The sequence below is a fragment of the Culex pipiens genome, chromosome 3 (genome assembly GCF_016801865.2).
Source record: "Culex pipiens pallens isolate TS chromosome 3, TS_CPP_V2, whole genome shotgun sequence".
Classification (NCBI taxonomy): domain Eukaryota; kingdom Metazoa; phylum Arthropoda; class Insecta; order Diptera; family Culicidae; genus Culex; species Culex pipiens.
In genome coordinates, this window is record NC_068939.1 from 85,841,301 (window position 1) to 85,867,180 (window position 25,880).

The window sequence follows — 25,880 nt, forward strand, 5'->3', positions numbered from 1 at the left end:
TTTTTGTGAATGAATCCAGATAGTTTCAGGTAAGTATTAAGGGAGCGTTCTTTTATTACGTAACGCAGTAGAGGGGGAGGGGGGGTCGGAGGCCGTGTTACGCTCCATACAAATTTTTTAAAATTTGTATGGAAATTTTGTTACGAGGGGGGGGGGGAGGGGGTCTATAAGTCCGATTTTTCGCGTTACGTAATAAAAGAACGCTCCCTTATGTGATGCTGTCAAGTCTGTCAACTCTGTTAATTCTGTCAAAACTGTCAATTCTGTCAACTTGTGGTGCGTTCGTTTGAAGAGCTAACAGCTCTAGTCAAACGAAGGCACTAAGTTTCAACCCGTTTCGAGAGCGTTTTGCTCTTCGTTTTCGATATTTTTGATACAAAGAAGATCAATTACACATTTCTGCGCCCGTTACCAGTCTGCCGTCCCGGTAACGAGGTGCCATATGCCGTAATCGGCGGCTAAGCCCGAAATTGTGCATCGCACACAGTTATTATGCTAATTTATGATCCATTCCCAGGCAGTGCCACACATCGAACACCGAAAAAGGAAATTAAACTTGAAACCGGTTTGCCGGCACCAATTTGCATTACTGGGGTATCCCAGCGGAGATCCTTGTCCTCCGGAGAGACACACACACACGCCAAGCCGATCGGTATCAAAATATACTCCGCTCCTCAGCCTTCCTCTGAGCAAGTTGGTGGGCCATTTTTGCACGCCCTAAATTATTCAATCAATTAGCCCTTTTGCTGGGGGTACTCGTTAGTGCCCGACGGACTTGGAGTTTTGTAATTATGGACTTGCTGCCTTCGACAGTTGATGACAATTGGGCCTGATGAAACTTGGTGGAGCTAATTGTGTCACACGATCCCGAACTCCCGCCAACTTCCTGGCTCTCATCGTGGGACACTCGATACGTGGGCTCGGAAATGTCTTGAAACTTGAGACTCGCTGGCGAATCCCCGCGTGGTCTTCCACCTGTCCCTGTGACGTTTGACGGGCCTGTCATAACTCATCGGTCAGCGTCGCCAAACGGTAGCTGATTGAGTATTCCTATTTTTTACGAGAGTTTCTCGTCAGAGAGGTCAAATTTTGACGCAGATGGTGCCACCGTCTTTTTATTGACTGGCAGACTGTAAAAGCAGTCGGTAACGAATCCTGATTCATCACTGCGAAAGCGTAGCAAATTTTTTGAGCAGCAATGACAATTCTTACGGAATGGAAGAGCAAACTTTTTTTCCTGCTGCGCTTTGGACTCGCCAATTCCGACAGAAGAAGAACGGAGTGAGAACGAAAAAAGTTTTCAAAGAAAAAAAGTACCCCGGGACGGAACAATGGCAGTTGGAGCCGTCGAAGGAGAGTTTTTTTTTCAGTTGCCGGTCAGAGAAAAAGACAGGAATGAAATATTATTTATGAGATATTAAAAGTTTTGTCATCAGGAAGCAGGCGAGCGAATAAAAATGAAGAAACTTGGACTTTGGGGGTGCCAAACACAATCGCGCTCGCAAAGTGGCAGAAAAGTCGGAAGTGAACGCACGCGTGGTCATAAATAATCGCACAATTTGACATTTCTGCTGGAGGAAAATCGATTCAAGTTGGTTGCCTACTTTTGGGCACTTTCCGGTTGCGGTTACTATTACGGACTTCAAGATGTACTTAAGTAAATTTGAAGTTGTAGATTTCGAGTTGTTCCAGAACGTCACAGGTAAGTGTTTTAGTGGTTCCAGAGTGTCACAGGTGAGTACCCAAACTAGTGCTGTCAACACGCTGTCAAATCAGTCAACACTGTCAATTTGTCAACCGTTTCGGGAGCAACTTGCTCCGCGATTCGGTACAGTCAATCTCGTACTACGTACACCGCACCGTGCGTCTCCGACGAATCCCTTTACGAAGCAGATGTTCTGCGTCTTCAATTTATAAATTTCATTCTCGTGTGAAAGCGCGTCTACCTTTGTGTCGCGTCTCGTTTCAATCATCTCGTACAACAGCAGACGATTGCCGAGGCCGAAATAATACGAAAATCGAAGGAATAAAGGCAGAAGCAGCATTTCTACCTGAGATTTCATCTCTCGTATTGATTGAAAAGTTTCCTTTTTCCTTGTCGAGTCCCTTCACAAAAAAGTGCGAGACAAAAGCCGGTGGGACCGGGGATTTCTAAGGAAATCGAAACAAAGTTTAAACAGCTGACTGATACGCATTTTTCTTCTTCGCCGTGTTTGTTCGTGGCGGTTAATCGTATTTCCGTAGTGAAAACGGACGAGAAAAGTGCTTCGGCAGGAGCAAAGCCACATATGGTGTATGAAATTAAACGAAATTAATGCTTCCAGTGCGAACCCGGGCAGTGTCGGAGTTCTTGCATGAAATTAACATAGAAGATTCCTGCGCCAACTGTCACTTTGGCCAAGGGTGTTTGCGCAAGGTAAACAGCTCAGCATTGACTGACGACGCAACAAGGTGGTAAAGTGCGGGTGTTCAAACACCAACTCTTTCTACGCGAAGCTTATCTGCCAGCGGGCTCAATTGTAAACAGAGTTTTCAAATGCTCCGGTTGTAATAAAATTTATACGTTAGTCGTGCTTATCGCAATGTGGGTTTTTTTTCTGCCTTCGGCAGTCGAATCAATATTTTGTGTTCGAGCAGTCAATGAAAAATCAATAAATTTTAATGCCCGGCAACATCTGCAGGTTTGTACCACCTTTGCAAAGGAACCTAGAAGACCCAAGTCCGGAACTTGTCGAATCTAAAAGTTCATCAAACTCCAAAAATCACTCGTCGCACCCCTCGTTATCGCGGCTCGTGCGCCCCGATCATCTGCGCGATTCGCAAACAAGCTGCGCGCGCGACCAGCTGAACCAAAAAGTAAACAAACCACCAAACGTACGACATTCGCGCCCAACCTGCCGCGCCAAAGGTTTCTCTCGTGTGTGTCCTTCTGGCGTGGTTCTTTTATTTTTTTTTCGGTGTGCCGCGAGAACACACATGTTCCCCGGCCTGCTTGGACGCGAGAAAGAAAGAGTTCGGAAAGCGAAGCGTGCAAATATTTTGACGGTTGAAAATTGGTGCGCCGGAAGGTTTTTCCTTTTGTTTTTTTTATGACGTTCTCGGCGCGCGGGAAGAAAGTGCATTGACATGGCGAGCGACTGATGGTTGGCGGCAGTTGTGCGAAGATTTTATCGCTTCATTAAATTTGTTAAGGATTGATTTATGGACGACCCGCTCGGTCCTGGCTTTGTGTTTGGCCGCCGCATTTCGGGAGGTTCTTAACCCTAGTTGGGCGAGGTTCCAGTTAGGGTTAAGTTTGAATGACGTTTCTTTTGCGGACTTCTACTTGCAGTTGTAGATATTGACGTTTCAATTGCGGACTTAAAGATACACTTAAGAAAATTCGAACATCGTAGTTTTTGATGTGTATTTCCGGAATGCAGTGGTTCCAGAAGTCACAGGTATGTTTTTCAGTGGTTCCAGATTTTCACAGGTGAGTACCCAAGCTAGTGCTGTCAATTCTGTCAAATCTGTCAAAAATGAGTACTTCTGATCATGTTGAACTCATAACTCTTCTCTCTGTTCACTTTCTCTCAAAAGGGAAGTCGGTCACACCGCAAAACCAGCGAGCTTACCTTCTTCTCGGTGAGCTTCTCGCAGCGCCGCGTCTTGCAGATCTGGTGGCTCTTGTCGTTCCGGCAGGGCGCGCACTCGCCGCAGTTTTCCTTGCGCGAGCAGCCGACGCACTCGCCGCAGCGCTTGCGCTTCTTCTTGGTCTGTCAAAAGAGGATAGAGATTCGGATTAGTTTCGAACGATTGATGGTCAAGCGGGAGTCGGTCGTACCGTCTTCTCGCCCGGCATGCCGCCGTCGTCGGTGTCCATGCTCATGGTGTGCATCGGGCTCTTGAAGTTGGCCGTACTCGAGATGGCCGCGACCTGTCCCGGATTGCCACTGTCGCCAATATCCATTGCACTGCCCTCGGACTCGGCACTGGTGGACTCGAGCGAGGGGGCTCGTATTTTCCGCCGTTCTTTTTTCCGATTGTCAGCGATCCGTGTTATCTGCGGTGACTGGGACTGCTGGGTGCTGCTGTCCAGCCGACCGGGCGTGCCGATCGTGGTGGAGCTGGTCAGGTGCTGCTGTTGGTGCTGCTGCTGCTGGTGCTGTTTGCTGTTGTTGGTGATGTGGTGGTCCTGTACGACCGAGGGGGACACCAAGTTTGGCTGGTGGGGTTGATGCAGCTGGTGATGATGACCATGGTGCAGTTGGGTCTGATGGTGGGGCGTTGTCTGGGCATGCATTCCGTTGTGGGAGAAGATGTTGTTGTCCAGCAGTGGGTTCTGGAAGTTGCTGTGGTGCAGCGTTCCATTCTTCAGGTGGGACAGGTCAAAGTCCACCACTTCGTTCTTGATGACCGTGACCGTGGTGGGCAGGGGTTGAGGTTGAAAGCTCGAGATCGGCTGGTACAGCTGTATGTGACGCTCGTCAATGTACTGATGGTTGATGGTTTGGATATCACGGGCCTGAATTGGGGCAGGTACTAGTGGGTACGGACGTGGATTGACAGCACTGAGCGTGTGAAAGCTCGAACCTCCGATGGACGTTAGTCCACCTTGAAGAGGCGTTAGCGGGGTTGGCGTTAGCTGTGTCAGCTGCGTTAGCGACCCACCACCCGTGTTGGGCGAGGCCGAACTCGGTGAGATCGGTACCGGAACGGCGGTAACCTGTGGTAAACTAGGCTCGGTGGCCATGGCCGTTTCCGAATATCCATGAAATTGACTCTGGAACGACGGTAGCTTGGGGAACGGCTCAAAACCGCCTCCACCACCACCACCGTTGGTGACAATTGCTCGCTGGTCCTTGGTCTCCATTTCCCAAGGTCTCGTATAGCTACTATTGCTTGTTTGCGACGATATCACATCACCACCGTTGGCGGACCCATTAGAGCGCTCCTGACGGTCGTAATAGTCCCATGAGGGCTCCAGCTCGGCGGTAAAAGAGGCAAACGAAGGTAAACTATGGTCGGTACTTTCCTCCGCGGTCGTAACACTCATCATTGATGTCATACTACATCTTAGGTTCACGTTTTGTTTACATTCACAAAGTCAAAGTGTCTCTTCCCCAACTTTCCACACAAAAAACGTTCACTAGACTAGAGAAACCGAAAGTTCTTGCGTTCCAAAACAACGTAAACTGTAGTTCTTCAAAGCTCGCTAAATCTCTGTGTACTCTTGTTCTCTGAGAGGTAGATTTTGAACACTGTCACTATATTAAACACTCTGCCTTCGTTAAAACAATCCACAAATTTGGTATATTTTTCACTACTGTTTCCTCTGTTTAATTACTTTTTTTTCACTGGGTTTGTTCAGGTAAATATTGTTTTCTTCTCTTCACGTATCAAAAATAAGTAAACTTCTTTCTTCTCGTTCACCACTTTTCACACTTCTTAGGGTGGCGCCAAAGGTAACAGTTTTTGAACACGGTTGGCGCGCAACGGCGTTGCGCGAAATTTAGACTATTTTTGTTTTGTTTTTTGCTATGATTTACTGATTTGTTTACTGCTGGCTTTATGTTTTGTACTTGTTTGTTTTGTTTTGTTGTGGCGATTTGTATGACGATCAAAATAATACTGACTTTGGCGCGGTTTTCAAAAGATTTGTGCCTCGTTTACGTATTTCCTCTTTTTGTTTTGGGGACCAACTTATTGTCAACACGGTTGTTGTTACTTTTTGATCTAATATATTACTTTTCTTTTTTTGGTAAATTTGCTTTTCACTCAGACTACGGATTTATGGTTCGCTATTTCGCGCACAACTGCTTGATTTTTGTTTTGTTATTACTGATTTGGTGTGTTTGGTGAATGATTTTTTTGTTTGTTTTGTTTTTAGACTGTAATTTGTACTTTGCTGTCGTTTGTTTAGTTTGGTTATGCTTCTGAAGGGTTTTTTAAAACAAATCGTTTACTTTCGTTTAGTTGATTGTAAAGTTGTTGACTTGGGGTTGTTTCGAAATAAATTAGGTTGTTTAAATTTACTGACTCGAACGTTGGTGATGAAGTTATACTGATCGATTGTTTAGATGATTTAGAAGGTTTTTGTTGAATAAGTTAAATAAATAAATAAATTAGGTTTATTATAAATACATAAATAGAATTTAAATTAACTTTTAAAAGTAGATTAGACTGAAGTTTCACTCGCGGTGCTTCATTGAATAGATTGTTTTGCTTTTGTCATTGGCTTTGGTTTCACGTTTCCTATCAGCATCTGTAACATAAAAAGAAAAAAAAAATATTAGTTAAATATTCCAAACAGTTGCAAAACCTAATGAAACGAAATGAACAAGTCACTAGCCGATTACCTCAAACCTCGTTATTGCGACATCAATGCTATTGCTACAAGGGTCTGTCGAAAACTGAAATCGTTTACTTCTAAACTGAGCAGCTGTCATAAGGTGGTAAACAAACACCACGATGCGATGCACAGCTCACTAACACATGCTCAGAAAGGGGTCCAATAAGAACTCCAATGCTGCACTAACACTACTTTGTTTTGGACGCATTGTAGATGCAAGGACCTTTACAGTAGGTTCGGGCGATTGGACAAGTAGCAGTGCGAAGACAAAAATCAAGACTTTCCTTTCCCCCTCTTGGAATGATGTTTTGTTTATGTTTACAATTTTTTGACGCGGAGTGATGCACTCACACAAATGCATTCCTATTTGCAGATTCCTATTTGCGTGGTGAGTTTACCTTGACAGTGGTGAGTTTCTAAAAAGGCTTTCTAGGCCCAGTGAAAAACCGTCACTGTCCCTGCGAAATATGTTACCTGTCATCGGGTGGTAAGCCTTCAAAACCAGCTAGAAGTCGCATGATAAACAACTTTTGCGAGAAAAAGAAACTTCTGTGACGCTTAGAGGTGTGAATGAGTTAGTAAATTTTCGACTAGAATGCCTTATTGTGCGTATTGACCGATAAATTGTCAAGTGTTTGAATTCAACATAAATTTTTGTTTGTTATTCTTTAGAAAAGTGATACATTGAGATACATTGAAATATGAAAGTGAATTTTCTCCGGTTATCTTCTTTCTGCTGAAAGAATGCATAAAATACCTTCTGCTTCATATTTTAAATCTAAATCATGCCTTTATCATCTTGAATTCTAATTTGCAGAGGGGAGTAAATAAGAAATATTAGAAGAGTACCATATTGGTAATGTTGAAAATTCATAAGAGTACCATAATTTTCGTCCAATTATTCGGAACTGGGGGTAGGTGTGATAATTTCATGCGAATTTACGTTCCATTGCAAATTAGGATATGAGTTTTCCTTGTTACTTGAACGGTGGAGGGTGCATAATAAAGCCGCTAAGGTAAATGAGAAGTGAGTAAGAGTGTATGAGATATTAATTTTAAATTGGGATTGTTTCAAAAGAGTTTCTAAGATTCTAACTTAAAGAAATCAATCCGGAAGCATCAACTTTAAACCCCAAAAACTCCAGACGCAATCCACTGCGATTTCCAATAAAGAGTACATCGAACCTCCTCCTCGAGGACGACATCGTCGCCACCGTACGACGAGCGCCCGGAAAAATTGAATTTCAGAAAATAATATTTCGCATGAGTTACGTTTTCAATTTACAATTTATTTTATTTTTTCGCACCTTCCCCAAACCGACTTTTCCCGCAAAAAAACCACAACCGCAGTGCTGCCATCGAGTCGAGTTGTTATCTTCGGTGAAGTGAATTTTTATTTTTATCCTAGATCACGTGCTTCTTTATTTTTGGAGGTTAGATTCAACTAAGCACCTGGCTCTTCACCTTCAGTCTTTCGACTCGTAACGATTTGACGTGATTCAAATACTTTCGCGAAGCCGAACGATTTTTCTTCACTCGATTCTCTTCGAGATCAGTGCGTGAGGATTAGGTTTAGGGTTTTTTTTTGCACTGTGGTAGAAATTTGTGAAATATTTGGTGAACAATGATTTTAGGTATTGCCTACATTCAGGCTTATTCCTAAAAATCGGCAAAAGATGGCGGCATAATCTTTGATTTTACCCACTGTGCTCCGGTTGTCTGGAAACACTTTGCATTTAGAAAATTGCTTTCGTCTCATTTTCCAACCACCTCGTCCGGGCGCTTGATGGCACTTTGTTTGGCGCAAGTAACACACAGCCCGGAGAGCTTTTCCCGATTTCCCAAACACACCACCACCGGCTTTCCAATTATTCAAACGCGGGCGGGTGCGCAGACGAAAAGATTTCAAATTCGCTGCTGTCTCCGCAAATAGACAAACACGTCTTGGCGGCTTTTCCTTCTTTCCTAAGGTTTCGAAAAGCCGCGATTTTTTCCCTCTTCTTTTAATCCCAGTCATGAAAAGCAAATATTTTCTCCTCCAGGATTTCGGAAACGCCGAAAAAAGAAAGACGCAGTCTTTTTGCGAGCAAGACAGTGTTGCCAGACTCGGGTGTGCGGGGTGGAAAATTGAAAGTGGAAAGCAATCACATGCGACGACGAGAGGGCGTTCGATACATCATCAAATTCAGGTGAACTCACCCATGAATATTAAAAAATATTGTCGAGAAGTCGGGATGACACACGTGAAAATGAGGACGCGTGGAATTCGGGGCACGTCGCCGGATTGCGCGCGATGTTGTGAGTGACATGTCAAGTTTTTCACACGAAATCAGGCGGAAGAAGGTGAATTTGAACAACCCCGCTCGCCTCAGTCAGCACGCTTTGAGCGATATTGGAAAGTGCCTTTACCGCGGCACTGGAGGCACTGGAAGAGATTTGTATTTTTTATAACTTGAGAATTATTTGAGAATATTTTCAACAGACTTAATACCTGAAAAAAAAAATTTTTTTTTGCAAAATTGGAAATTATTTAAATTTTTTAAATCTATATATTATTTCAAATTTCTTGAAATGTTTTGGAAATATAAGAATTATTGAGAATTTTTCGTATTATTAGATGTTTTAAAAGTCAAAAAAAAAAAAATCATTAAAAATTTTCAGATTTTTTGGATTTTTTTAATTTTGATAATTTATTACAAACATTCAATCTAGAATTTTTTCAAAAGTCCTTTAAGAGCGAGTTTTTCACCAATGTGTAACAGGTCGTATCGAGGTGCTCCGATTTGGATGAAACTTTCAGCGTTTGTTTGTCTATACATGAGATGAACTCATGCCAAATATGAGCCCTCTACGACAAAGGGAAGTGGGGTAAAACGGGCTTTGAAGTTTGAGGTAAAAAAAACCTAAAAAATCTTAAAATTGCTCGCATTTCCGTAAAACTTCATCAATTCCAACTCTCGTAGATGCATTTGAAAGGTCTTTTGAAGCACTTCAAAATGGGCTATAGACATCCAGGATCGGCTTGACTTTTTCTCATAGCTTTTGCAAATTACTGTCAAAAATAGATTTTTTTAAAACCTTAATATCTTTTTCCAACAGCCTCCAACACCCATACTCCCATAGGTCAAAAGATAGGTAATTTCATGGACTATAAGCCTACGGTATTAACTTTTTGGCCAATCACAGTTTTTCTCATAGTTTTTCGATTTTTCTGCAACAAACATTTTACAACGTTTGTTTTTGCCCTGTAGGCCTCCATAACGGCAATTTTTGGTCTCAATTTTGTCATATTCGGAATCCTCGGACAATTTCACGTAAATTAGAAGTATTGGAGTTGTAAATTTGATTGGAAAAATTGCAATTTTGAATGAATTAAAATATTTTTTAACAATTTGTTGGATTAGGGGTAAAACAGTTTTTCGCCTACTTGATACAGCATTTGACGTATTGGTCATAGGGTAAATAAAATCTATTTCTTTTTTCAAAAATGTTTTATTTAATAATTTTTTAAATCAAAATTACAATTCCAATACTTCTAACTTACGTGAAATTGTCCGAGGATTCCGAATATGACAAAATTGAGACCAAAAAGTGCCGCTATGGAGGCCTACAGGGCAAAAACTAACGTTGTAAATTGTTTGTTGTAGAAAAATCGAAAAACTATGAGAAAAACTGCGATTGGCCAAAAAGTTAATACCGTAGGCTTATAGTCCATGAAATTACCTATCTTTTGACCTATTGGAGTATGGGTGTTGGAGGCTGTTGGAAAGAGATATTAAGGTTTTAAAAAAATCTATTTTTGACAGTTATTTGCAAAACCTAAGAGAAAAATTCAGACCAATCCTGGATGTCTATGGCCCATTTTAAAGTGCTTCAAAAGACCTTTCGAATGCATCTAAGAGAGTTGGAATTGATGAAGTTTTACGGAAATGCGAGCAATTTTAAGATTTTTTAGGTTTTTTTTACCTCAAACTTCAAAGCCCGTTTTACCCCACTTCCCTTTGTCGTAGAGAGCTCATATTTGGCATGAGTTCATCTCATGCATAGACAAACAAACGCTGAAAGTTTCATCCAAATCGGAGCACCTCGATACGACCTCTAGAACAAACCGAGCAATATTTACAAATACTGCCTCTTAAGCTATTTTGTTTCTTATGTTTATTGGAAATTAAAAAAATCTCTAGACAAGTGATTTTTTTAAATTCTAATAGTATTTAAAAAATTAAAAAAATCAGCTTTAAATTTTAAGTATTTTGAATATTTTTTTAAAGAAAAACAAGGTTTATTTCATAATTTCAAGAGAATTAATTTATCGTTTTTTAATAGTTTTTTTTTAAATTTCCGGAACAATAAAAAAATTAGGTGTTCATTTTTTCAAATGTTAAGAGCCAACCATAACAATTTTTAGAATAATAAAACAAATAACTTTTTTTTGCCTTATTTCGGAATAATTAGGACATTAAGAATTTGAAATAGTTTTGAATAATCCTTAAAAAAAAGAATTTTGAAATATTTTATAAATAAAAAAGTTTTAATTTTAGAACTCTTAAAATGTTACAACTAGTATTTCAAACTTATGATATTGACAAAATGTGAGTTTTCTTTTTTTTTTCAGCAAGAGTTTGGTAACTTTTGGTCAAATTTGAATTGATAGAATACATAAATACAAGCAAAAAGAGTCAGTCAAGAATCAATTGAATATTTTTCAGAATTATAACTTCACAACCATAATTGTTACTATTTTATGAGTTACAAAAAAACATGGGTAAGAGATGATTAACAGGTTATCATTTAGTGATCATAATTAAAAACACAATTATAACTATCCAATCAAAATCAAAATGCTTCAAAAAATATAAAAATGACATCTGATAAATTTCTCGAACCAATTCTCGATTCTAAAAATAAATGTAAAATTTGTAAAATAAATTTGTAAATGTTCTGAGGACCTGCATGATATCAAATATTCAACAATGAATAAATTCATAAATTTTGTTAAATTTTAGATAACTCCGACACTAGCTCAAACTCCGGGTTTATCAGAAATTTTCGACTTCGACTCCTACTCCGACTAGAATTTTGACGACTACAACTCCGACTCCAGCTATTCGAGTGTTTATGATTCCGACTCCAGGTCGCTAAAAATACCCGACTCCACCGTCTCCGGTTCCGACTCCGACTCCGACTCCACAGTCCCAGTTAAAATTATTAACAATTAAAAAACACTTAAATCCAATTTCGGCCATCAGGTTCATCTTTGCACAAGTGTGCTGATAATGTAAGTTGATGGATCATCAACCACAGAAGTTGGATTGTTTGCATCAGATCTGCTTTCTCTTTCTAGCAAAAGTTTTTTTTTGTTACGGGACTTATAGCTGGTTCCGCTGTCAGAAAACATATTTCGCAGGGACAGTGACAGCTTGAACTCAATATTTGTTTGCTTCAGGACATTGTGACGGGAATTAATTCATGTTTTAGTAAAATCAAAGTTTTTCACTGGGCCTAGAAAGCCTAAGAACATTTTTTTTTGTTTTTGTGAAAATTAATATCAAAGATTTTAAGATCCAAAAAAACAAAAAAAAAGGTTTTCTATGCCAGACACCGTAAATTTTGAAGAAAAGTAACTTTCGATATCATTTTCCTCTCCTCTGTTCGATTAGTCTAAAATGTGAGTCATCTGGCAACCTTGTCGTGAGCTATCGCGATCAAATGTCAAATTTTTTTAACAATTTTCTCTCGTTTTGATCTCGATTGATCATAAACTTTACAGATCTTGCAACACTGGCTTGAGAAACTTCATTGTCAGTGAGATTTCTTGAATGATTAGGCACAGACATCGCGTCCACCGACACTTAGTGATTTTGCTCTTAAACATATCAAATTTTCATTGTTTCTCAGTAAAGAGCATTTAAAGGACGTGCAGATGAACAGCTCAAACTATTTTTGAGTTTGATATTTCACAAAATGACCAAGAACCTGTTGAAACACGGCTTTGTTTACAACTGGTGCTTATGACCTTTTGAAAACTAGCCAAAAATTTTAACCAAAGTGGAATCTTTACCTTCTTATTTATTTTTGAGTTGGTATTTGAATTACTATCTTGTTATCTGGCAACACTGGCCTGATATATAAGAATATCATCGAATAACTCTAGCAAAACAATGTAAATGGGTTATAGTGAGTTTGTAAACAAAGAGTGTATTTTGCTCAATCTTAATGTAAACATTTCCTGACGTAAATATCTAAATTTTTGGCATTTTTTTTGGCGAACCATCATTATTACTAAATTCTAGAAATAAATATTAGACTTTGATTTTTGTCGTTTTTTTTTTCACTGTTGTTCAAAGCTTCGATTTTGAGGTTAAAACTTTTCAGTGCCTTACTTTTCAATGTTCTGGATCTGTATACCAAGATGCAAACTAGGGGATGAGCATCTAAGGTTGCTTCCTCTGGAATCCTGTGGGAGGCTTGTTTGAGATTTTTTTTTGCGATGGGACGTCGCGACGGTGATCGAATTGGAAATTCAATATATTTTCCAAGGTGATTTTTCAAACGTCTTTGAATTTGAAGGGATTTTTAAGTTTGTGGAACTCCAATATTAAGATGTTACGAATCGCACTTAAGTTAAGCTTAAATTATGGAGCTCATTAGTTGAATTGATGAGCAATCATTCCACTTCCCAAGCAGAAACAAAAACCAAATCCCGATTTCCAGCTTTTCGACAGTTAGACAGGATTTCTCCCATGTCACCGCGCGAAAGCACTTTTTCTCGCAAAATAAGGTGGCATTTTCTCTACAAGTTTAGAGAGCGCACAAAAAAGCTCCGACAAAGTTTCCGAAATAAATTATAAAACTTTCCGGGCGCAAGTTTTGGCAACAATTTTTTGCGGTGTCCTCTGTTGAGCCGGCTTCTTTATTCGCACTATGACCAAAAAGAAAGTTACTTTGAACGGTTGAAGAAAAAAAAATCCCACCAAAAAACTGCGCATCAAACAATACACTCGGTGAAGGATAAAAAAGCACCCAGTGCTGATTCCTGCGGAGGAAAAGTTTCGTCCACAAGCTCGCACACAAAGAGCACATAAATTTCTTTTCAATTGGGTCACTTTTTCATTACGCAAGCGGCTTTTATTCAAATTATGTTTTTCCTAACTTACTTCCGCGGGGGCAAGGTGGTTGAGTGTGAGTGTGAGCGTAACATCGGTGACAAAAAATCGCAAACTTTGCTCGCAGTTTTTAAAAGTGACTTTCCGTAACAACTGTCGCTCCAGAACGCAAGTGCTCTCAACTGTTTCAAAAGCACAGGAAGAAAAAAATCATTTAAATTTTACAAAACATGAAACGCAACGTGCGCTTCTCCCCCTCTCACTCTCACTTTCGCCGCGCAATGAATACATTAAAGATGGCCGTCGCCTAATTAGCTTTTTTCCTGCTTCGTGCTCCAGCGGCCACTTGTTCGTCCTTGGTCATAAAAATGCGAAATTGTACACCTTTAATTATTATGACATCATTCGCTGAGCACACTTTTTTGTTGTTGTTGTTGTCGAGCGTACTACAAATTACTGAGTGAATTCACTTAAGCACAAAGACAATGGGCGCGAGCTTGACAGCTCGCCGAAGGGACGCCATCTTTGCGTCGACTCGCAAGTTTGGTGGGCAATAACTTGGTGAAAAGTTAGTTTTTTTTGGCTGAAAGTTTTTGCAATGCATGCTTCAGGAGTGAGCAAAACATGTTACAATGTTAATTTGCGACTTTAATTGGTTGAAGTGCAGAAACAAAGACATAAATAGTTTGACAGCTAGCGGGGACGCCATCTTTGCTCCAACTCGCCACTTTGGCGGTGCGTAAGTCGGTGAAAAACAACTCTTCCAGCCCGAAATCAATTGCAATGATTTCCCCGCGGGTGAGCAAAGCCCCAACTCATCGATTAGGCCGCCCATATCGAGCTGCTGATAAAAACATAAACATAAATATATACGTCAAAAAGCTATTTAGATTAATTGATATTTTATTCCCTGGCGCTGGCGAGATTTCCTGGCGCTCCATTCAGCCCTAGACTACCACGTGGAATGAGGTGGGGAGTTCTTTATTCAAGAGGGAGGGTTTGGAGGGGGGGAGGTCTCCATTCACGTGGCGTCTACTGGGGCAAAGCTGCTCGTGTTTACCACAGTTTGGGCGCAAAATTTACGTTCGATAATCATGGAAATGAATGGGGCTCACACGACGACGGCACACGCACGCACGAAATATGAAAACAACAACAACCACACATAACCTCAAAACAGGAAAGGAAAAAGAAAAAAACACGTGGCGTGGGGGTGGTTCGCGCGCGCCCCGCATGTGAAAGCACGTTGTTGTTTTTGTTTTGATTTGTTTTTTTTTGTGTTGTGTTGGTTCGGGGGTGGCCTACTTGCAGGGGCGCGCAGCGCTGGACGCGGATAATCGGTTCGCCATCATTCACGATAGGCCGCCGGAGCGTGGTCGCGCGATAAAAGTTTTATTTTTTCTTTTTCACGAAAACAAATTCGATGGTGAGGTGGAAGGGGGGTTTTGGGAATTCATTTTCGGATTTTTGTATGTGGGTGCTGTGGAGGGGAAAGGGGGGAAAGCTCTGAATTGGGATAATTTATGATAGGCGATGCAAACTGTTGTGAAGCCACAGGACTTTGGGCTTTTGGCAGTGCTGATCGTGAGCAATGTTTTTGGTGTGATTGTGAAAGAATCATGAGCGGAAAATGCACGAAATGACCTGTGGGCGTTGAAAGGAGGCTGATTTTGCTTGAAATAGGCGATTCAATAAATCGATGCCTTTGTTCTTTCTTATACTAACTAGATAGGAAAACCAGCCAGCTTAGTACAAGACAGCACAGAGGCATCGAAACGTTAGTTGAGGTTTTGAATTAAATGTTTATTTTTGTGGGAATTCTGTAATTTCCTACGATTTTGTAATGTATAACAATACAATTTATTTAAGATTAAAGTTGTTTTAGACAATCAATTAGTTGGAATCTTAGTGGAGTTCCCAGTACTGAAAAATAAAACAAGAATATCCGAAGATTTTTTTTACCTTTTGACACCACAGTAACATCTATCATACCATTTGCCTTTTGATTTTGCGGTACTGTCGTATAAATTGATGAATTTAGTTTTTTAGCTCTTTCCCCCTCTCTTCAATTTTCAATGATTACAGGGATATATTGTTACGCAAAAGAATCATTTTGAAAAAAAAAATATGATTTATAGTTTTTTTTTACAAAATGCATTGTCTTACTTATGTTTGAGAGCGACAAAAGCTGGGAAAAATATTTGCAAATGCCTATTTTATTTTTGGAATAAATCGAGTAAATTTTTGGTTCAAGAAGCCTTAGCTGATACTTTTAAGTGATTTAATCCTCAATTTCATCAGGACAGTTTATTATGATTTTGTTTTGGCTCTGAAAACTTTTAGTTTTCTGAATGCCTTCGATATTTTTAATGTTGTTCTTCGTTGCATTTGTAGTATGCATGACATTATCTGACAGTGAAAGGATAAGTTTTCTTTAATTTCCCTTTGATTAGTCTACAAATAATCTCTTTTTAAGAGGAACTTAGGCTGGTACAAATTTTATTTAAAGTTTTTGTTACCTCCCCCTTCAAAGTTGGCCCGAAAAATCAAAGGGCAAAAAAAATATTTTCAAAAAACTTTACAATTTCGCATAAAAGTTTTTTTTGTAAATTTTTTGTTTTCGTCAAATCTTACTTTTTTTATTAAAACTGAAAACTGATTGCAAAACAACTGAACAAGTGCAAAATGCATTTTAAAACACATTTTTATATTTTGTTATTGCCTCTCTTCCCCCCCTCTCGACCCCGCCCAGAGCCGAGGGACAAAAACTTTGAAAAATATTTGCATCGGCCTTATTTTTCACTACAAAAAAATCTATATGTTATGAAATGTATAATACAATCTAAGCAAAAAAAATATAAATGTGTTTATTTTTAAAGTAAGAATCTTCAAAATATGAAATCATAATGTATATCCCATTTTTTTATATTTAAAAACCGTCAGTGGGGGTGACTATGGGTCAAAAAACTATACACCTCTCGTAATTTCTCAATAACAAAAACAATTTAAATAACATCGAAAATCTTTCAACGTAGATTTGTTCTTAGATAGTTTACTAACATTTTCCCAAAATATGGTGGATTTTGATGAACACTACCTTAAATTCCAATAGTTTGAAAATTGATCCAATTTCACCCCTTAGAGGGGGTGACATTGGGTCAAATGAAACTAAAATGATGCTCAAATACAACGATATGGTAAAAACAAGTCATCCAACAGTGTTTCTTGTTCGAGGGAATCGTATTGACACGCTACAATGTTTGAAGTGGAGGTTTTTCAAACATTTCGGTAGTTTTCGAGCAATTCCAACAAAAATATTAGAAAAATGATTTTTTGAGAGGTCATTTTTGGCCAAAAACGTATCTCAACTTTAGACAGCTGCCAAAATAACAGGATTCGTTCTAGGAACGAGATTTTTTCAGCGAAGTCATCTTAAGATGTCCCCTACCCTTTTAATTTAAACCCTTTTAATAGAATTCAGTTTCATTGAGAAGAATCAGAGAAATGTTAAAATCCATAAAAAATCACTTTGACCCAATGTCACCCCTCCAGACCCAATGTCACCCCCACTGACAGTACAAAAAAAAAATCTTTTCATAAACCCCGGCTAAATTTTTACCGAAATCTTAAAATATTTTATTTCCAAATACCGTCATTAGGGGTGACATTGGGTCTGGGGGGTTAGATTGGGTCATACAAATATGTTGAAATTTGTACGACACAATCTCACCCCCAGACCCAATGTCACCTCTGATGATGGTAATACAATTTTAATACGTTTCCTGTTGAAACACAATATTATCTCAAAAAACATTTTTAAGGAAGAGTTTTTGAAGATTCAAAGAAGGTTGTTTGATAGATCTTATATGAATTGCAGTTTCATAATGATGTAAAAGTGTGATTGACATCATTTCCATCAATGTCCTCATTGTTAATAACCACCTTGGATTTGATATATCTCGAGCAACGAAGTTATTTTGAATAATTATTTTGATATAAAATTACGGAGAATGAAATTTCATTTTTTTCTAAGTGCTCCTGTTTTTATCAACAGCATTACAAAATGAAAGTTTGAAAGACATGTTTAATTGGCATCCATAAATGCATTTTCTAAATCATTTTTAAGAACAAGCATATCCGGTAACTCTATGATTTTGAATTCGTAAACATTGAAATGTTTCTAAAATCGTCAACATTATTACGATTTCGAGTTACAATGTTGTCGATTTTGAAAACATTAACATCAAATTTGAGAGAAATGTTGATGATTTTGGAAACATTTTAATGTTCTAAAATTTCTAAAAAATAGAGTAACCGGTTATTTTTACAAGATTTCTATCCGTGTACAAACCCATTTTTGTTGTTATCATTGGAAATGAGCTGTGAAAAAACTGGCTGCAGTCAAATGCGATTTTCGGTCATATTTTTAAATTTTAAAAATTCATTATCGTTAAATTATTCAATATTCCAGATTAAAACTAAAACATTTTTGAAATCTAATTCTCATGTTGCATCCATAGTTTCCAGAACCTTGGAGAATATTCTAAAAATCTACCAGCATTTCCCCTCCCCTATACAGCCCACACAGATGCGTCACCAGAAAACCGGAAACTACAATCCTGCAGCAGTCAGTGTTGCTTCACCCTCCCCTCCCACCACACCACCCTCACCATTGTTTTATAAATAGCAACATGGAAGTAGACCAGGACGACGACGAAAGCGATTTAGACAACGACAATGGTGGCGTCGTCGTAAAAATAAAAATACACCCAAAAACCATAACAAAAACAACCCACCTACACACGCAGAGAGAATCCACACCCACACAATGAAGCCCGTGCCGGGCTCTTTCGGAAAAACAAGAGAAAAACCCAAATAAAACGTTATCCACCGTGGACTTGAAGAAGGGAAACCAGAAATCATTGACGACGACTTCGTCGCCGTCATCGTCATCGACGATGCTAGATTGTGTGAGTGTGTGCGATTCTCCCCCCCACCCCGCTCCTAATTCCAGCCCAGTGGTTGACGATTTTCTAACCTCAACTTGTGTCAGCAGTTTCCCAGTTTTCCCGCGCTCTCTTCCGAGAAGAAGCCGAAAATTTTCGGAGGAAAACGGCAACACACTGAACTTGAACTTTTCCAAACACCCTCCCGCACACACAGACTCACACACACAAAAAGCGGAAAATCCAACACAACCAAGCAGGCGTCGTCATCGTCCAAGCTGGTGTTGGTTTCTGCTCCTTGCAAGAAAGGACGCCGCACGACGCCACGTTTTTCGTTCTCGGCTCTCCGTGGTTCGTGCTCGTGTTTTTTTTTGAGGAGGTTATGTTCGTGCTTTTAGCCTTGTTCACGATCGGGGAAAATTTACTACTCACGACGACGACGCCGAGGACGAGAAGAAAAACACGTTGCTTTTCGGTTGAAGCTTTTTGTTTTTGTGGGCTCTTCCTTTTCCTCACGTACACACTAGCAAACGATGGAGGAGGAGGTGGGAAATGCCGGGAAAACTCGCGCTCGTCAATTTTGAGTTTGGCCAGTCATTCACAGCTGGTCGAATGATTGGATCTGCGCTTGGACCAGAATGAGTATTAATTTTCAAAGTAATTACAAATTTAAAGTTAAATTTTAATTTAAAAATAACTGTTTTAAAAGTAAAAGCAGGTGAGCCAAGTTTAAACGAATAAGAAAAAAAATATTTGTTTAAAAGTATTATTAAAAGTGTATATCGTGGAAGCACCCAACACGAAAAAGTAAAAAACGCTAACTAAAAAAAAGAACAGTTAGACGATCCTTAGAATCGAAAGGAAAAACTTTTCCCAGACAAGTGACAGCCGGCCGGGCTGTGTGTCCTGTGGGAGAGCCGTTGCGCCGTGAAGGAAAAACGGCTGCTGTCCGTTCTTCAGGCTGGTCGAGCAAAAGGAGGAAAAAAAGAAGGAGTTCAAACGTCGGCGTCGCGGAAGAAGGAAAAATTCTGTCCAAATGAAAGATGAAGTTTCGTCGTGTTGTTTTTTTTGCTTCTTTTTCTTTCTTGGTCTTTTTGGAGCTACTGATTTTTTACTCCTGTTGGTTTGTAGGGGAAATGGGGTGCCCTAAATGTGAAAGGACTGAGAAATTCTGCGTACATTAATTAATACAATTTAATTGATTCGCTTCTAATATTTTGAAGAATTGTTGAAAACATGATTTAAAACCAATCAATTAAAAAAAATAATAGATTTATTTAATGTTATACTCCTTGTGACTCTCTTTTAATCATTATTTGTTATACATCAGCAGGTGGATAATAACGCAAATTTCTTTAATATTCTGCATTTTTTGGCAGCTTTACAAATATTGTCATTCTTCACATAAACACAATTTTGTAATTTTGTATTTTTGGACTAAGACTTAAATCGAGTAACGAAAGCTGAAATAAAAAAAAGTAGAACATTTGCTTGAATTTTATAAATTTATTTCTCGATTTTAACCACCTTTTTTACAAATAATAAAAAATAGAAACCCTTTTTAACCTACTTCATTATTTTTTTGAAAATTTAATACATAGAGAAGAAGTGTTCAACCTTTTTTTGATATTTTTTTTTAAATATATGCAATTTGAAAAAGACAACTAATATTTAAACTTATTTAATTGATTCAAATATTAGATTGTTGACAATTCAAATAATATTTACTTCTATTTGACATGAATCCAGAAACTCATTGATGATTTGATTTAATTCTATATGAAGTTTTTGTCCCTTTAAATTTTCCAAAAACCAAGAGGCATAACATTTATTAAGTAGAAATCTATAAGGAAAAAACATGTACAAACAAATGCAAACTTTTTAGAATACAGTGTTTATTTTTAACATTTTTTTTTGCAATTCCGCTCTGAAACTGTCAATTTTTCCTGTCTTTCTGGAGAAATGAAACGGCCTATTTTTCCCCACGAAAAATAACAGAATGAAAAATTAATACCATTCAACAACAATGCTGAAAAGTTCAACTTTCAGCACTGTAATGGGTGTATCGAAAAGTATATTTTTTAGTATTTTTTTGTTTTGAACGATGAATTCACTTAACACATAAATGTTTGACATAAAATTACATTCTAGATGCGTTTTTCAGAATTCCAAAAATGTTGTATAGAACTCGATGCAAAACTTGATTTTTTCAGCACTCTTCGTATTTATCCAACTCGGTGGACCTCATTGGATAAATGTACGACTCGTGCTGAAAAAAATCTTTTTTGCAATTCCGTTGTGAAACTATTTACTTTTCCTGTCATTCTTGAGCGACGAAACAGCCTACTTTTCTGTACCAAAAATAAAAGAATCGAATAGTAACCCTTTTCAAAATAAATGCTGAAAAGAAAAGAATGCTGAAAAGTTGAACTTTTCAGCACTTGTTAGGAAAAGTTATACTTTTCAACATTTTTTTGATTTAAACGATTCATTGACTCAATGCATGGACATTTGTCCTGTACCTAATTCTGTTCAAAGGGTGTTTTTCGGAATTGCAAAAAAACGTTGTATGGGACTCGTTGCAAAACTTGCTTTTTTCAACACTCGTCGTATTTATCCAACTCGGTGAACCTCGTTGGATAAATGTACGACTCGTGCTGAAAAAATCTTCTTTTTGCAACTTGTTGCATAAACTACTATTTTTTTTTTTGCAAATTGTTGCATAAACTACTATTTTGCAACTTGTTGCATAAACTACAATTTTATTTTTATTTTGATTTTCAGCTTGACTGGAACTTAGGTGAATCGCGAGTTTTAATTTAATGATTATTATCAAATTTTACCATTTATCCAACCAAATCCACCAAAACACCAATAATCTGTGTTTTTCGATCTATTAAAATTAAATTTTGAATATTTGTTATTTGTTATGTACTTTTGTCTGAAAAAAAAAGTTTTATGAAGCCTAAAATTATTTTAAGTAATTATAAAAAAGTTTATTTTTTTGAGTTTTTTTTAAACCTTTTGTGTTTTTTGGCTGTTTTGAAATATTCCCTACCGGTAAACTGCCCCTGATCGCATAAATGTCCCATATGCATTTTCATCACTTTTGAGTTATTGATGCAGTTTGGTTCAAAATCGTGTGCTCTTTCCGAAAAGCATATAACATCCAGTACTTTGTTCTAGAAATCAGGAGGCAATCCAGTTTTTCCGTGAAAACTTAACACGTACATGTATGTATGTATGTATGTATGTATGTATGTATGTAGCCTTATGTATGGGACAAACTTCAAATGCGTTTTTCTCAGCTTGCTGTTTTTGCATATGGGACATTTATGCGAACATGGGCAGTGAATCAGTTCAAAACAATTATATAACAAAAATCCAAAAAGCAGTTTAAGTTTAAGCAATTGTACTCTATAAATTCACTAAACATTGTCATAAAATACTCTTTTTTTAACTCTACTAAATGCTATGGTATTGAAAGTGTTTCAAAAATTATTCATATATCGAATATCGTTGTCCTGCATTGTGCTCCATCAATCGATACAACTTCCACAAAGTAACATAAAATTCAAACAACACAATTTGTAAGCCCCTGCATGCCACAATCACACCCAATCAGCTCAAAAGTACCCTCGTCCCCCCACGTTTCAAAACCTCCCTGAAATCCCATTTGCTGACCAATTGCTTTGCAGTTTCGGTCACGAAGCCCACCACTCACTCCAACGCTCTACAGTTCCCTCTAGCTTGCCTAGCAAAACAAAGAAACTCGGCAGGAAAAAGCTCTGCCAGCAAACCGAAAAGTACTAGCACTAGCCCTATCTCCCAAATGTCCAAGCTCGTGGCCAGCAAAGGATACTTTGGGGAATCTCCAACTTTCCACGTCGTCGTCGTCCAGAAAGTGTGGAGAAATGGGAAAAGACTTCCAAAACAAGTAGCAGGAATAGAAAAAAAAAACAAAGGAAAATGTGTCTGAAAGATGGGTTGGGGGGAGACACCACCCAGCGATCCCCCCTTTACCATCTCTACTATGGTGGTAAGGAAGAAGGGATGGAGAGATGGGTAGTGGGTGTTTATGGGAGAACAAGTTTAAAATTTATTTCAAAAGTTTTCATTTAATTTTTTTTCTTCTCGCCACTTTTGCTGCCGCTGCATACATTCGTAAGGATCCTTTCCTTTCAACTTTTTTCCTTTATTTTTCCACTTTTTTTGGCAAAAGGCTCTGACGACGTCTTTGACTTTTCCGGCTGCTGCTGCTGCCGGGTTTTGGAACGGGGAAAAGCGAAGACTGGTCGTCTTTGTCATGACTTTTTTTCTGCTTCTCCTCTACGTTCAGTGTTGTCGTGTCTTTCTTTCGTTTTTTCTCTTCCGGTCCAGAAGCAAACCGGCGCGGGGGGAAAAGTGAATTGGTGGGAGGACGAACTTTTTTTTTTGACAATCTTTATCTTTTGCTATCTCGAACGTGACTGTTTTGTGGTGAACGGCTACGAATGACTGGTGTGCCTTGGCCGGGGAAGCTCTTGCTCCGGATGTGTTGAAATGGAGCAAGATCTGGACGAGGAATTCGGGGTGGCAACTCAAAATAATATGCAAATAATCTTTGTTTTCTGTAAAATATAACCTAACCAAAACCAATAGATAGATTATCTAAAAGAAAAAACATACATTTGAGTTGGAGAAATAAAAAAATATAAACCTTTCCACTATTTAAATTTTTGCTCTTACAATTTGACTTAAATTCAAATATTTGTTAGCAAGAGTGCCAGTTTCAAAACGAATCACTAATACGAATGAATTTTTAACAAAAAAATAAGGCCGTCGCAAATAATTTTCGAGGGCATTCAAGATCGGGCCAAAAAATCAGGGGCCAAATTTTTTTTTCGTGATACTTCTAAATTTTAATAGAAATGGAAGCCTTATCAACTGAAACTATTTTGAAATCCATTTCCTTGCGTTGAGAGTCATATTTAGCATGTTTTAGTACTACACATTAGAGTAGTTTATGGGGCTTACTTAAGCTGAACAATTAATAATAAAACAGTAAAAACATATTTTTTTCGTGATTCGATTATCTGAAGGGAAATTTTCCGAGACCTTCGGATAACCGAGTCTGGACTGTATTTTTAATTTTCGTGTAATTCCAATGTGCAGTGCCGCAAAAAGATATTTTTGCGCATTTTTTTTGTTTCGTCAATACATAGATATTTTGAAAAACTAATCATTGCATAGCAACAGGTTTGTTGTAAAATGCATTTAAAAACACTGTTTTCATTCAAATGTTGAAATCGTGAAATCATGGCTTGTAATTTCCATTTTTACATTTTTTGCCTCTCCCTCGACTTTGGTCAGGACATAAGGCGTCATCCATAAAGTATGTCACGCTAAAATCGGCCAAAATTAACCCCCCCTCCCCCCTATGTCACACTTTGTCACGCAGGCTCTGACCCCCCCTCAGAAAGTACGTCACGTTTTGTCGGACCCCCCCCCCTCCGCACTATCTTGTTTTTTGTACAATTTAACACAGTAAAAAAATCATGGTAATATTACATCTGGGAAGGGGTACATCTTTTATGTCAGAAAAAGGGTGTAATTTTACCTCTGAAAATGAGTAATTTTACCACTTTTCTGGTGTAATGACACTTTTTGAGTCTAAATTGAGGTAAATTTACATCAATAAATCTGTAAAATTCAACTTTCAGAAATCACAGCTTCGAAATTTACACATTTTTTTACTGTGTGGCATGATTTATAAAAAGGATGATTTTGAAGTTCGGAATTCATTCGAAAATGTTTTTAATTTTTACAGGTTGCGTTTGGATTTTTTTAAATTTTGTTCAATGTTGTAGTGATGAAAATCACCATCACAGTTTTTTGAAGCATAGTAATCTATTGCAGCGACCTCAAATTTAAATCATTAAATTTGTCAATTTTTCGAACCTCACCACAGTTCTGACCATGCGCGCTTACGCAAGCATAAATAATTTTACCCGTCGACTCGCGTTGCGCGACAAATAATTAAGCTTATGTACAGGTGTGGATCATGAGTCATCCTCACCTGAAAAGCCCTTTATTAATTTTCGCCAATTGTTAGGCAATCAAAAAAATGGTTAAGCTTTCAATTATGAATGTGCGATGTTATTCCACAGGGGAAATTGAGGGTGTGGCTTAACCAAATTCATTGGCATGTTCGTTCAATGGAGAATTCGACCTTCTCATTATTGACCAACATTTTTGAGAATGTTTTAGGAACATAATTTTGATATTCCAATAACATAATTTAAAGTTTCACGACAATGGTTCGAACCCATGACTTCCGATTTTGAGGTGTACTCACTACACCATACGGAAAGTCATGAAGAATTGCAGAGGTCTGCACAATTTAATTCACGAGGTTCATTGATGCTTCTCATCGGAACGGACAACTTTTAGTAGAACAAAATTTAGTAGAGTTTTCGGGGACTGACTATAAAAACCCCAAAATTCTTGAGGAGGGCAGTTAGTTCCAGAGTTAGTTCCAGTTCTTGTTCCAGTCCAGTTCCAGTTCCAGAAGACGCCCCAGACCAGCCAGACCCGCCAGCAGCCACCAGTAGCAGAGGTCCCAGTCCAGCCGGACTTAGCGGTGGAGGCCGCAGTCCGTCGGGACTTAGCCGCTGTGAAGAGTCCGCCGGGACTTAGCCGCTGTGAAGAGTCCACCCGGGACTTAGGAGTTCGGGGTCTGGCATGGCTCAGCGAAGAGGTCTGGAGGACAAGTCTGGCTTCAACGTAGAGAATTGGTTCGACGAAGATCTCAATGCAAAGTGATGTGATCGTGCGCGTATAAGTTGACAAAAATGTAATCTTTAAAAAGTGTAATATACAGATAAGTGAAGTTTACTGATCTGTTTTGACTCTACAAGTAAATATCACAAAAATCCTGAAAGCCTAAACCGCTCGGGCCGTTCACTATCATCAAAAACTCTGTTTCATAAAGCCTTGAATCGGGTTTATTTATGAGTAAAAGTTATCAAACATTAAATTTTTAAAGCTATATTTAAAAAAAAGTTCAATATTAAATAAATAGTCTAGCGTGACGTCACAGTCTCACGTACCCCCCCTCTCCCCCTTGTCACACTTTGTCACACTTGCGACAACCCCCCCTCCCCCCCCTAGAGCGTGACGTACTTTATGGATGACGCCTAAACTTCAAAAATAATTGCAACGGCCTAACTTAAAGCCAAAAAATGTTCAAAAATTCCCTTCGGAGCCGACATCATATGGCAGAGGTGTGTTTTCGGTAATCTTGTTGTGTACAAAAAACGGTGCCGGAGAGATTTTTTTTAAAAATTCTGTCATGACAGTTTTATGAATGTTGACATAAAATCGGATAAAACATTATAAATAAATCAAAACTCATTTTTAAATTTCAAGAATTTATCTGAAGAAATCTGAAAAAAAAACACTTTCAGAAATAGCATTTTGGACTTTTTGACAAAAATTGCGAAAAAAATTAAAAAA

The 25,880-nt window shown here is 38.4% G+C and overlaps 1 protein-coding gene across 2 annotated transcripts in view; it reads right to left on the bottom strand.

The window, feature by feature from the left end:
- Nucleotides 1-25,880, bottom strand: part of LOC120418658 (methylcytosine dioxygenase TET) — a 224,238-nt gene that overhangs the window by 177,803 nt on the left and 20,555 nt on the right. For both annotated transcript variants that reach the window (XM_039581105.2, XM_039581104.2), the window contains exons 2-3: nt 3,824-6,244; nt 3,615-3,755 (exon numbers count right to left, since the gene is read on the bottom strand). In XM_039581105.2, coding sequence (XP_039437039.1) covers nt 3,615-3,755; nt 3,824-5,047 — 1,365 coding nt within the window. In that variant the 5' untranslated portion in view covers nt 5,048-6,244. The remainder of the gene's footprint in view (nt 1-3,614; nt 3,756-3,823; nt 6,245-25,880) is intronic.